At 42.8% G+C, this 14,405-nt stretch overlaps 1 protein-coding gene across 2 annotated transcripts in view; it reads right to left on the bottom strand.

The window, feature by feature from the left end:
• Positions 1–14,405, bottom strand: part of dnaaf9 (dynein axonemal assembly factor 9) — a 100,522-nt gene that overhangs the window by 69,541 nt on the left and 16,576 nt on the right. For both annotated transcript variants that reach the window (XM_029712596.1, XM_029712595.1), the window contains exons 4-8: positions 13,607–13,731; positions 13,208–13,304; positions 8,954–9,060; positions 8,389–8,466; positions 8,197–8,298 (exon numbers count right to left, since the gene is read on the bottom strand). In XM_029712596.1, the coding sequence (XP_029568456.1) occupies positions 8,197–8,298; positions 8,389–8,466; positions 8,954–9,060; positions 13,208–13,304; positions 13,607–13,731 (509 nt within the window). The remainder of the gene's footprint in view (positions 1–8,196; positions 8,299–8,388; positions 8,467–8,953; positions 9,061–13,207; positions 13,305–13,606; positions 13,732–14,405) is intronic.

Genomic DNA, 14,405 nt, shown 5'->3' on the forward strand with positions numbered 1-14,405 from the left:
ATCTTCGTCGGAATACACTCCCAGGACTCCCACTTCCCCAAGAAATGTTTGTTTTGTTCGATAAACTCCATATATGTCCAAATACCTCCTTTTGTTCGTGCGTTCAGATCACTATCCAAAGGCAAAATGCGCGAGCGCAAAACCAGAAACGAATAGTCAAAAAGTTCCATTACCATTTGTAGAAACATGTCAAACGATGTTTACAATCAATCCTTAGGGTCTTTTTATCATAAATATTCGATAATATTCCAACCGGACAATAGCGTATTCATTACAGAGGAAAAAGAAGGATTGGAGCGCCTGCAGTAAACAACTCATTGGCCTCAAGCAGTCCACTGGTTGAATGGGCTCTTATTCTCTCCCCAGTAACGGTAGAAGCATGAAACAAGGTTCTAAAGACTGTTGACGTCTAGTGGAAGCCTTAGGAAGTGCAAAATGACCCCACAGACACTGTAGTTTGGATAGGCAATCACTTGAAAAACTACAAGCCTCAGATTTCCCACTTCCTGGTTGGATTTTTCTCAGGTTTTTGCCTGCCATATAAGTTCTGTTATACTCACAGACATCATTCAAACAGTTTTAAAAACGTCAGCGTGTTTTCTATCCAAATTTACTAATAATATGCACATATTTGACTCTGGGCCCGAGTACCAGGCAGTTTACTCTGGGCACGCTTTTCATCCGAACGTGAAAATACTGCCCCCTATCCCAAACAGGTTATTAACAGTCTGATGGCCTTGAGATAGAAGCTGTTTTTCAGTCTCTCGGTCCCAGCTTTGATGCACCTGTACTGACCTCACCTTCTGGATGATAGCGGGGTGAACAGGCAGTGGCTCGGGTGGTTGTTGTCCTTGATGATCTTTTTGGCCTTCCTGTGACATCGGGTGGTGTAGGTGTCCTGGAGGGCAGGTAGTTTGCCCCCGGTGATGCGTTGTGCAGACCTCACTACCCTCTAGAGAGCCTTACGGTTGTGGGCAGAGCAGTTGCCGTACCAGGCGGTGATACAGCCGACAGGATGCTCTCGATTGTGCATCTGTAAAAGAGTGTTTTTGGTGACAAGCCAAATTTCTTCAGTCTCCTGAGGTTGAAGAGGTACTGTTGCGCCTTCTTCACCACGCTGTCTGTGTGGGTGGACCATTTCAGTTTGTCTGTGTACGCCAAGGAACTTAAAACTTTCCACCTTCTCCACTACTGTCCCATCGGTATGGATAGAGGGCTGATCCCTCTGCTGTTTCCTGAAGTCCACGATCATCTCCTTTGTTTTGTTGACATTGAGTGTGAGGTTATTTTCCTGACACCACACTCCGAGGGCCCTCACCTCCTCCCTGTAGGCCGTCTCATCGTTGTTGGTAATCAAGCCTACCACTGTAGTGTTGTCTGCAAACTTGATGATTGTGTTGGAGGCGTGCATGGCCACGCAGTCATGGGTGAACAGGGAGTACAGGAGAGGGCTGAGAACGCACCCTTGTGGGGCCCCAGTGTTGAGGATCAGCGGGTTGGAGATGTTGTTTCCTACCCTCACCACCTGGGGGCGGCCCGTCAGAAGGTCCAGGACCCAGTTGCACAGGGCGGGGTTGAGACCCAGTGTCTCAAGCTTAATGATGAGCTTGGAGGGTACTATGGTGTTGAATGCTGAGGTGTAGTCAAGGAACAGCATTCTTACATAGGTATTCCTCTTGTCCAGATCGGATAGGGCAGTGTGCAGTGTGATGGCGATTGCATCGTCTGTGGACCTATTGTGGCGGTAAGCAAATTGGAGTGGGTCTAGGGTATCAGGTAGGGTGGAGGTGATGTGATCCTTGACTAGTCTCTCAAAGCACTTCATGATGACAGAAGTGAGTGATACGGGGCGATAGTCATTTAGCTCAGTTACCTTAGCTTTCTTGGGAACTGGAACAATGGTGGCCATCTTGAAGCATGTGGTGACAGCAGACTGGGATAAGGATTGATTGAATATGTCCATAAACACACCAGCCAGCTGGCCTGTGCATGCTCTGAGGACGCGGCTAGGGATGCCATCTGGGCCAGCAGCCTTGTGAGGGTTAACACGTTTAAATGTTTTACTCACGTCGGCCACGGAGAAGGAGAGCCCACAGTCTTTGGTAGCGGGCCGTGTCGGTGGCACTGTATTGTCCTCAAAGCACACAAAGAAGTTGTTTAGTTTGTCTGGGAGCAAGATGTCGATGTCGGTGATTGTCTGTAGACCCTGCCACATACGTCTCATGTTTGAACCGTTGAATTGCAACTTTACTTTGTCTCTATACTGGGGCGCAGTGGTCTAAGACACTGCATGTCAGTGCAAGAGGCGTCACTGCAGTACCTGGTTCGAATCCAGGCTGCATCAATCCAGCTGTGATTGGGAGTCCCATAGGGTGGAGCACAATTGGCCCAACGTCATCCGGGTTTGACTAGGGTAGGCCGTCATTGTAAATAAGAATTTATTCTTAACTGACTTGCCTAGTTAAATAAAGGTTAAATAAAAAAATATATATATATACACACTGACGCTTGATTGCCTTGGAGGGAATAACTACACTGTTTGTATACGGTCATGTTTCCAGTCACCTTGATTAAATGTGGTGGTTCTCGCGCTTTCAGTTTTGCAAGAATGCTGCCGTCTATCCATGGTTTCTGGTTCGGGAAGGTTTTAATAGTCACAGTGGGTACAACATCTCCAATGCACTTCCTAATAAACTCACTCACCGAGTAAGCGTATACGTCGATGTTATTGTCTGAAGCTACCTGGAACATATCCCAGTCCACATGATCGAAGCAATCTTGAAGCGTGGAATCCGATTGGTCAGATCAGCATTGGCTAGACCTAAGTACGGGCACTTCCTGTTTTAGTTTATGCCTATAGGAGGGGAGCAACAAGATGGAGTCGTGGTCAGATTTGCCAAAGGGAGGGCGGGGGAGGTCCTTGTATGCATTGCGGAAGTTAGAGTAGCAGTGGTCCAATGTTTTGCTCGAGTGGGTACTACAATCAATGTGCAGGTAGAATTTAGGTAGCCTTGTTCTCAAATTAGCTTTGTTAAAATCCCCAGCTACAATAAATGCAGCCTCAGGATATATGGTTTCCAGTTTATATAGAGTCCAGTGAAGTTCTTTCAGGGCCGTTGAGGCATCTGCTTGGGGGGGATATACACGGCTGTGACTATAGTCGAATTCTCTAGAGAATAGAGAATTATTTTGGTATATAATGCGGTCGGCATGTGATTGTAAGGAATTCTAGGTCAGGTGAACAAAAGGACTTGAGTTCCTGTATGTTGTTATGATTACACCATGAGTCGCTAATCATGAGGCATCTTCTTAACAGAGAGATGTTTGTTTCTGTTGGCGCGACGCATGAAGAAACCCGGTGGCTGTTCCGACTCTGACAACATATCCCGAGTGAGCCATGTTTCCGTGAAACAGAGAATGTTACAATCTCTGATGTCTCTCTGGAAGGCAACTCGTGCCCTAATTTCATCCACCTTGTTGTCTAGAGACTGGACATGGGCAAGTAATATTCTCAGAAGCGGTGGATGTTGTGCTTGCCTTCTGAGTCTGACCAGTAGGCCGCTCCGTCTGTCTCTCCTGCGGCAACCGTGTTGTTTTGGGTCGGCCTCTGGGATTAGATCACATGTCCAGGGTGGAGGTCCGAATGAAGGATCCACTTCAGGAAAGACGTATTCCTGGTTGTAATGATGGTAAATTGACATCGCTTTTATATCCAATAGTTCTTCCTGACTGTGTAATAACACAAGATTTTCTGGGCTAACGGTGTACGAAATAATACAGGCGACCATCTCTGTCGGCGCCATCTTGCTGTTATTGATCAACCTATATCTATTTTTTTTTTTTTTTCTACATATTATATTAAACTGAAATATGTAATAAACCCTGTTTGATTGATATGTATCAAGTCTGGTAAGACTTTTGCCATTCTAATGCTTATAAGCTTTGTTATTATTTTATTGTCACATTTATTAAACTCTCCAGATTTTCCTGGTTTTAATATAACTGAAATACCTGTTTGATACATGGAAATAGAAAGTACTGAATTAAGTGACGTGTGTTTTCATTTGTGTAAATAGGAAGCCTCTTTGTCCAAAAACTTTGAACAGAATTCTATGGGAAAGCTGTCCAGTCCTGGTGCTTTTCTCTGTGTGAATGTTTTAACGCTATCTAATATTTATTCTTGGGTGATCTCAGTTTTTAATTACCATTTTTTTTTGCCTGCTGATAGCGTTCTCATTTCTATTTCATCAATACGGAGGTAACGCATGATCTCTCTGAAGTAATCTTGTGAAATGGTTTCTCCAAAGGAACGGTATCCCATACAGTACATGTCTGAGCAGAAGCTCTCCATATACACGCTCTCGCCACCGAATACTTCAGGAACATACAGGAATGAAATTAACGCTTCCAGCTCATCAACAGACAGATCCCAGGCGGTGTCTCCTTGCTCCCTGTGCACCTCAGCCACAGTACCTGCTGTAGCATGTTCACGTCACATAAAACAATGAAAGCAGGCGAGTGTGTTGCGGATGTACTTTTGGGCTTGAGATGTAGAGGCTGCTCTCTCAGTGATGACATTTTGTGCTTGAGATGTAGAGGCTGCTCTCTCAGTGATGACATTTTGTGCTTGAGATGTAGAGGCTGCTCTCTCAGTGTTGACATTTTGTGCTTGAGATGTAGAGCCTGCTCTCTCAGTGATTACATTTTGTGCTTGAGATGTAGAGGCTGCTCCCTCAGTGATGACATTTTGTGCTTGAGATGTAGAGGCTGCTCTCTCAGTGTTGACATTTTGTGCTTGAGATGTAGAGCCTGCTCTCTCAGTGATTACATTTTGTGCTTGAGATGTAGAGCCTGCTCTCTCAGTGATGACATTTTGTGCTTGAGATGTAGAGCCTGCTCTCTCAGTGATGACATTTTGTGCTTGAGATGTAGAGGCTGCTTTCTCAGTGATGACATTTTGTGCTTGACATGTAGAGCCTGCTCTCTCAGTGATGACATTTTGTGCTTGAGATGTAGAGCCTGCTCTCTCAGTGATGACATTTTGTGCTTGAGATGTAGAGCCTGCTCTCTCAGTGATGACATTTTGTGCTTGAGATGTAGAGGCTGCTCTCTCAGTGATGACATTTTGTGCTTGAGATGTAGAGGCTGCTCTCTCAGTGATTATATTTTGTGCTTGAGATGTAGAGGCTGCTCGCTCAGTGATGACATTTTGTGCTTGAGATGTAGAGGCTGCTCTCTCTGATAATATACACTCCTAAAACTGGTTATAACTCCAGTTGTGTTTGTGATATTAAGATTCTAACACTGACAGTGTGTTATATTCACTACTGGTCAAACAGTTTTAGAACACCTACTCATTCAAGGGTTTTTCTTTATTTTTACAATTTTCTACATTGTAGAATAATAGTGAAGACATCAAAAACTATGAAATAAAACATATGGAATCATGTAGTAACAAAAAAGTGTTAAACAAATCAAAATATATTTTATATTTGAGATTCTTTAAATTGCCACCCTTTGCCTTGATGACAGCTTTGCACACTCTTGGCATTCTCTCAACCAGCTTCACCTGGAATGCTTTTCCAACAGTCTTGAAGGAGTTCCCTCATATGCTGAGCACTTGTTGGCTGCTTTTCCTTCACTCTGCGGTCTGACTTATCCCAAACTATCTCAATTTGGTTGAGTTCGGGGGATTGTGGAGGCCAGATCATGTGATGCAGCACTCCATCACTCTCCATCGTGGTAAAATAACCTTTACACAGCCTGGAGGTGTGTTGCAATGCACACCGGGACCGAGAGACTGTTAAACAGCTTCTATCTCAAGGCCATCAGACTGCTAAACAGCCATCACTAACTCAGAGAGGCTGCTGCCTGCACTGAGACCCAATCACTGGACACTTTAATAAATGGATCACTAGTCACTTTAAACAATGCCACTTTAAATAATGCCACTTTAATAACATTTACATATCTTGCATTACTCATATCACATGTATATACTGTATTTTATACCATCTATTGCATCTTGACTATGCCGTTCGGCCATCGCTCATCCATATAATTACATGTACATATTCTCATTCACCCCTTTAGATTTGTGTGTATTAGGTAGTTGTTGTGGAATTGTTAGATTACTTGTTAGATATTACTGCACTGTCGGAACTAGAAGCACAAGCATTCTGCTACACTCGCATTAACATCTGCTAACCATGTGTATGGACCAATAACATCTGCTAACCATGTGACCAATAACATCTGCTGACCATGCGTATGTGACCAATAACATCTGCTAACCATGTGTATGGACCAATAACATCTGTTAACCATGTGACCAATAACATCTGCTAACCATGTGTATGGACCAATAACATCTGCTAACCACGTGACCAATAACATCTGTTAACCACGTGACCAATAACATCTGCAAACCATGTGACCAATAACATCTGCTAACCATGTGACCAATAACATCTGCTAACCATGTGACCAATAACACCTGCTAACCACGTGTATGGACCAATAACATCTGCTAACCATGTGTATGGACCAATAACATCTGCTAACCATGTGACCAATAACATCTGCTAACCATGTGTATGGACCAATAACATCTGCTGACCATGTGACCAATAACATCTGCTAACCATGTGTATGGACCAATAACATCTGCTATCCATGTGTATGGACCAATAACATCTGCTAACCATGTGTATGGACCAATAACATCTGCTAACCATGTGACCAATAACATCTGCTAACCATGTGTATGGACCAATAACACCTGCTAACCATGTGACCAATAACATCTGCTAACCATGTGTATGGACCAATAACATCTGCTAACCATGTGACCAATAACATCTGCTAACCATGTGACCAATAACATCTGCTAACCATCTGTATGGACCAATAACATCTGCTGACCATGTGTATGGACCAATAACATCTGCTAACCATGTGTATGGACCAATAACATCTGCTAACCATGTGACCAATAACATCTGCTAACCATGTGTATGGACCAATAACATCTGCTGACCATGTGACCAATAACATCTGCTAACCATGTGTATGGACCAATAACATCTGCTATCCATGTGTATGGACCAATAACATCTGCTAACCATGTGTATGGACCAATAACATCTGCTAACCATGTGACCAATAACATCTGCTAACCATGTGTATGGACCAATAACACCTGCTAACCATGTGACCAATAACATCTGCTAACCATGTGTATGGACCAATAACATCTGCTAACCATGTGTATGGACCAATAACATCTGCTAACCATGTGACCAATAACATCTGCTAACCATGTGTATGGACCAATAACACCTGCTAACCATGTGACCAATAACATCTGCTAACCATGTGTATGGACCAATAACATCTGCTAACCATGTGTATGGACCAATAACATCTGCTAACCATGTGTATGGACCAATAACATCTGTTAACCATGTGACCAATAACATCTGCTAACCATGTGACCAATAACATCTGCTAACCATGTGTATGGACCAATAACATCTGCTAACCATGTGACCAATAACATCTGTAGACCATGTGTATGGACCAATAACATCTGCTGACCATGTGTATGGACCAATAACATCTGCTTACCATGTGTATGGACCAATAACATCTGCTAACCATGTGTATGGACCAATAACACCTGCTAACCATGTGTATGGACCAATAACATCTGCTAACCATGTGTATGGACCATTAACATCTGCTAACCATGTGACCAATAACATCTGCTAACCATGTGTATGGACCAATAACATCTGCTTACCATGTGTATGGACCAATAACATCTGCTAACCATGTGTATGGACCAATAACATCTGCTAACCATGTGTATGTGACCAATAACATCTGCTAACCATGTGACCAATAACATCTGCTAACCATGTGTATGGACCAATAACATCTGCTAACCATGTGACCAATAACATCTGCTGACCATGTGTATGGACCAATAACATCTGCTAACCATGTGACCAATAACATCTGCTGACCATGTGTAATGGACCAATAACATCTGCTAACCATGTGACCAATAACATCTGCTGACCATGTGTAATGGACCAATAACATCTGCTAACCATGTGACCAATAACATCTGCTGACCATGTGTAATGGACCAATAACATTTGATTTGACTGCTTTAGCGGTTCCAGTTACCTCGCCTGCCTGAGCCTCAGACAGCTCCAGGATAGACAGATGGCTCTCGATGTCAAAGCTGGAGAAGAAACTGCTCCACTGCTTCTCAAACAACACCAGGTCCTGGAAGAGACACCGGAGTCAGCGTGACCATCACAACACGCTGGTCCAACGTCTACAGGCGTGTGGTGCGTTCAAACTCAGAATGGTTACCTCAGTCAGGAGGTTGTCCAGGGAGACAGGGTCCAATCTGGTGTAGGTCTGCCACAGCTTCTCACTAATGTCCATCAACTGGAACACACAGCAAAGTACACACATCCAGTCAACCATTTCCCGAGAAGTAACCCAAACTCCTTGCTAACGGCCAAATGCAACGCCACGCCCACAGTTTCTTCTCTGCGATGAGTCTGGATACGAGCTACCTCCCCGACGATTATTATAATGCGAAACACATTCTAACCGTTCTGATTGGTCCCAGACAGATAGGTTGGGCCAGAGCCAGAACACAAGTGGGTAAAGCAGTGTTTTAGAAAATGTGTCATTGGCTTTGATTCTGATTGGTTAGAGATGATCCAATTGCTGATGACTTTGTTTTGTACAACGCCCCCTCGTGCCCCTCAAATGTCTAAGACTGAAGTATGTAGCGAATTTAGTTTGAGTCGTCAGGCAACTATTGTCTACCATTCAAATTAAATGGAGATGTAATTATTTTACTAACTATTCTGCCATGGATGTAAGGTTTGTATTACATATGTATTAGTAATATGGAGTGAGGTACCTTGTATTTCATGGTGAAGAAGCTTCCTCCACCGATCCCTTCCAGAGCGAAGGCCTGAATGATGGGCCACTTCTCTATCATAAACATGTCAAACGTCTGGATGTGGCCTGAAAACAGCACAGTTTCTCATTTACATATAAACAATACACATCCCAAATCGTCACACTATAAAACAAGTTGCTGGTTACAGTTCAATTATGTTACAATTGTTCAATTAGTTGTTTGCTTCATTACATAAGTGGAACAATAGAAGTCAAAAACTGTTTAAAGTTTAAAACTGTTAAGCAATTACCGCTTACCAAGGAAGTAGTTAGAGGAGTAATTACTGGTTACCAAGGAGGTAGTTATAGAGGAGTAATTACTGGTTACTAAGGAGGTAGTTATAGAGGAGTAATTACTGGTTACTAAGGAGGTAGTTATAGAGGAGTAATTACTGGTTACCAAGGAGGTAGTTAGAGGAGTAATTACTGGTTACCAAGGAGGTAGTTATAGAGGAGTAATTACTGGTTACTAAGGAGGTAGTTATAGAGGAGTAATTACTGGTTACCAAGGAAGTAGTTATAGAGGAGTAATTACTGGTTACTAAGGAGGTAGTTATAGAGGAGTAATTACTGGTTACTAAGGAGGTAGTTATAGAGGAGTAATTACTGGTTACCAAGGAAGTAGTTAGAGGAGTAATTACTGGTTACCAAGGAAGTAGTTATAGAGGAGTAATTACTGGTTACCAAGGAGGTAGTTATAGAGGAGTAATTACTGGTTACCAAGGAGGTAGTTATAGAGGAGTAATTACTGGTTACTAAGGAGGTAGTTATAGAGGAGTAATTACTGGTTACTAAGGAAATAGTTATAGAGGAGTAATTACTGGTTACCAAGGAGGTAGTTATAGAGGAGTAATTACTGGTTACCAAGGAAGTAGTTATAGAGGAGTAATTACTGGTTACCAAGGAAGTAGTTATAGAGGAGTAATTACTGGTTACCAAGGAAGTAGTTATAGAGGAGTAATTACTGGTTACTAAGGAGGTAGTTATAGAGGAGTAATTACTGGTTACTAAGGAGGTAGTTATGGAGGAGTAAATGCAGTGCATTCAGGAAGTATTCAGACCCCTTCACTTTCAACACATTTTGTTACGTTACAGCCTTATTCTGAAATTGATTAAATAGTTTTTTTCCCTCATAAATCTACACACAATACCCCATAATGACAAAGCAAACACAGGTTTTTAGATCTTTTTTTTCTTTTTACTGAAATATCACATTAACATAAGTATTCAGACCCATTACTCAGTACTTTGTTGAAGCCTTTTTGGCAGCGATTACAGCCTTGAGTCTTCCTGGGTATGACGCTATAACCTTGGCACACCTGTATTTGGGGAGTTTCTCACATTCTTCCTTGCAGATCCTCTCAAGCTCTGTAAGGTTGGATGGGGAGCATCGCTGCTCAGCTATTTTAAGGTGTCTCCAGAGATGTTCGATCGGGTTCAAATTCGGGCTCTGGCTGGGCCACTCAAGGACATTCAGAGACTGTGTTGTCTTGGCTGCGTGCTTAGGGTTGTTGTCTTGTAGGAAGGTTTACCTTTGCCCCAGTCTGAGGTCCTGAGCGCTCTGGAGCAGGTTTTCATCAAGGATCTTTCTGTACTCAGTTGGTAGAGCATGGTGTTTGCAACGCCAGGGTTGTGGGTTCGATTCCCACGGGGGACCAGTATGGAAGAAAAAAAGAAAAAAGGATGAAATGTATGTATTCACTACTGTAAGTTGCTCTGGATAAGAGCGTCTGCTAAATGACTAAAATGTAAAATGTAAAAATGTACTTTGCTCCGTTCATCTTTCGCTTGATCCTGACTAGTTTCCCAGTCTCTTCTGCTGAAAAACATCCCCACACCATGATCCTGCCACCCCCATGCTTTACCGTAGAGATGGTGCCAGGTTTCCTCCAGACGTTATGCTTGGCATTCAGGCCAAAGACTTCAATCTTGGTTTCAACAGACGAGAGAATATTGTTTCTCATGGTCTGAGAGTCTTTAGGTGCCTTTTGGCAAACTCCAAGCGGGCTGTCGTGTGCCTTTTACTGAGGAGTGGCTTCCCTCTGGCCACTCTACAATAAAAAGGCTTGATTGGTGGAGTGCTGCAGAGATGGCTATCCTTCTGGAAAGTTCCCCGGCCACTAGGAGCGCCGCCTCTGGATGAGCGTTTTCCTGTGTGCTTATGGCCGTATACAGCTCATTGAGTGAGGTCTTAGTGCCACCATCGGTTTGTGGTGGTAAATAGACAGCTATGAAAAATACAGATGAAAACTCTCTAGGTAGATAGTGTAGTCTACAGCTTATCATGAGATACTCTACCTTAGGCGAGCAAAACCTTGAGACTTCCTTAATATTAGATTTCGTGCACCAGCTGTTGTTTATAGCTACTACAAAAATCTCTGAAACTGGAAACACTTATCTCCCTCACTAGCTTTAAGCACCAGCTATCAGAGCAGCTCCCAGATCACTGCACCTGTACATAGCCCATCTATAATTTAGCCCAAACTACTACCTCTTCCCCTACTGTATTTATTTATTTAATTTATTTTGCTCCTTTGCACCATATTATTTAGATTTTAACTTTGAACTTTATTCAAACTACAAATCTACCATTCCAGTGTTTTACTTGCTATACTTTATTTACTTTGCCACCATGGCCTTTTTTGCCTTTACCTCCCTTATGTCACATAATTTGCTCACATTGTATTTAGTCTTATTTTTTTCTACTGCATCATTGATTGTATGTTGTTTTACTCCATGTGTAACTCTGTGTTTTTGTATGTTGTCGAACTGCTTTGCTTTATCTTGGCCAGGTCGCAATTGTAAATGAGAACTTGTTCTCAACTTGCCTACCTGGTTAAATAAAGGTGAAATAAATAAAAAATAAATAAATAGCTGTTGTTTACAGCTGGTGTACCCCTTGTCTTACCAGAGTGTAACGCCCTGGCCATAGAGAGGGGTTTTGTTCTTTATTTTGGTTAGGCCAGGGTGTTACATTGGGTGGGCGTTCTATGTTAATTTTTCTATGTTTTTGTATTTCTTTGTTTTGGGCCGTGTGTGTGTGGCTCCCAATCAGGCACAGCTGTAGTTCGTTGTTGCTGATTGGGAGTCACACATAAGGAGCCTGTTTTTCCTTTGGGTTTTGTGGGGGGGGGGGGGGGGGGGGGGATTGTTTCTGTTTAGTGTCGTGCACCTGACAGCACTGTTTGGCTGTCGGTTTTCTTGTTTTGTTGTATCGTGTTCGTTCGTAAATTAAAACTCAAGATGAACACTAACTCCGCTGCACCTTGGTCTACTTCCACAGACAGCCGTTACACAGAGGCAGCTCTTCTATCTTGCCGATGCAGCGTAAACCCAGCCAGCTGTATGTTATCCATGTCGTCGTTCAGCCACGACTCGGTGAAACATAATACAGTCTTTAATGTCCCATTGGTCGGATATTCGTGATCGTAGCTCGTCTATTTTTGTTTTCCAAATGATTGTACGTTGGCTAATAGGACTGATGGTAGAGGCAGATTACCCAGTCTCCGTCGGATCCTTACAAGGCACCCTGACCTACGTCCTCGATATCTCCGTCTCTTTTTCATGCGATGAACGGGGATTTGAGCCTTGTCGGGTGTCTGAAGTAAATCCTTCGCCTCCGACTCGTTAAAGAAAAAAATCTTCTTCCAGTACGAGGTGAGTAATCTCTTGTCCTGATATCCAAAAGCTCTTTTTCGGGTCATAAGAGACAGTGGCGGAAACATTATGTACAAAATAAGTTACAAAAAAAAACACACACTGTAGCACAATTGGTTAGGAGCCCGTAAAACGGCAGCCATTCTGCAACTTAGGTCTTTACTGAATCAGTATTGAATCACAAGTAAGGCTGTTTTCTTTTGCAGATGCAGGAGGTTACGACTGTTCAGAATGATGATATGATATGAGGTTATGATTAATAGGTTGACTGTTTTATGGATGTGATAGGTAAAGACCTTCAGAGTTTGATTCGGGAGATGGTAACAACCGCTCTCGTGGTGCCCCAAATCCTAATGAGTTAATTGTCACATGATTAATTTAAAATCAGGTAACACACATAGTTAGTTGATTAAATAAATAACAATCATCAGATTAATGAAAGTAAAGTCACGACGCGTAACAAAATGTGGGAAAAGTCAAGGGGTCCGAATACTTGCCAAAGACACTGTACATGTAACATGTACTATGTAATGTAATCTCTGTAAGTATACTGTACCCTGGGTGCTGTAAGGAACTCCTATACGGCTGCAGTCTTGAACCATGCTCACAAAGCTGGAGATCTTAAACTCCTCCGCTGCTTCCTCGTCTTCATACTGCAGGGGGAGATGAGGGGGGAAAACAAAGAAGATGGGGGAGGGCGGAGAACAGGAGTGAACACAATCAACATGGGTAATCAACATTCAACTTATACACAGGTCAATGTATGTCTATGCTTGGTTAAGGAAACAAATATAAATGCATTTCTATTAATTAAGTAATCTAATCAAGACATAAAAATATTGTTATTTACTTCTTGATCAATTGAACATTTGAATGAGAACTTAGAAGTGTGATGGCAGTAATAGCTAACCTCTGCCTGGGTAAGGCAGTCTATGTGATTACAGTAATAGCTAACCTCTGATTGGTTCATGCAGTGAACGGTGAGGTTCCTCCAGTGGGAGACGTAAGGCAGCAGGTAACTGTAGTTAACTGGGTTACAGTACAGGTGAACACTCTCTGCCTTGATCAGCACGATCACATCTGGAGACGGAAGAGAGGGGTCAAAGAGAGGGGTCGAAGAGAGGGGTCGAAGAGAGGGGTCGAAGAGAGGGGTCGAAGAGAGGGGTCGAAGAGAGGGGTCTCAATGTTAACGAGCCAGAACAACACAGAGTAAGACAGCATTAACAAAACACTAGAAAACAGAGGTTGTCATCCCAAAAAGCACCCTATTCCCTATATAGTGCACTACTGTTGACCAGAGACCTATATGCACTATATAGGGAATAGGGTGCCATTCGGGATGTAGTCTTTTAGACATATTAATCACTGGATCCAGGAGCCATAACCCCTACTACTGACTATACTGATCCTAACCCCATAACCCCTACTACTGACTATACTGATCCTAACCCCATAACCACTACTATTAACTATACTGATCCTATCCCCATAACCCCTACTACTGACTATACTGATCCTAACCCCATAACCCCTACTACTGACTATACTGATCCTAACCCCATAACCCCTACTACTGACTATACTGATCCTAACCCCATAACCCCTACTACTGACTATACTGATCCATCCTAACCCCATAACCCCTACTACTGACTATACTGATCCATCCTAACCCCATAACCCCTACTACTGACTATACTGAGCCATCATAACCCCTACTACTGACTATACTGATCCTATCCCCATAACCCCTA

The sequence above is a fragment of the Salmo trutta genome, chromosome 25 (assembly GCF_901001165.1).
Source record: "Salmo trutta chromosome 25, fSalTru1.1, whole genome shotgun sequence".
Lineage (NCBI taxonomy): Eukaryota > Metazoa > Chordata > Actinopteri > Salmoniformes > Salmonidae > Salmo > Salmo trutta.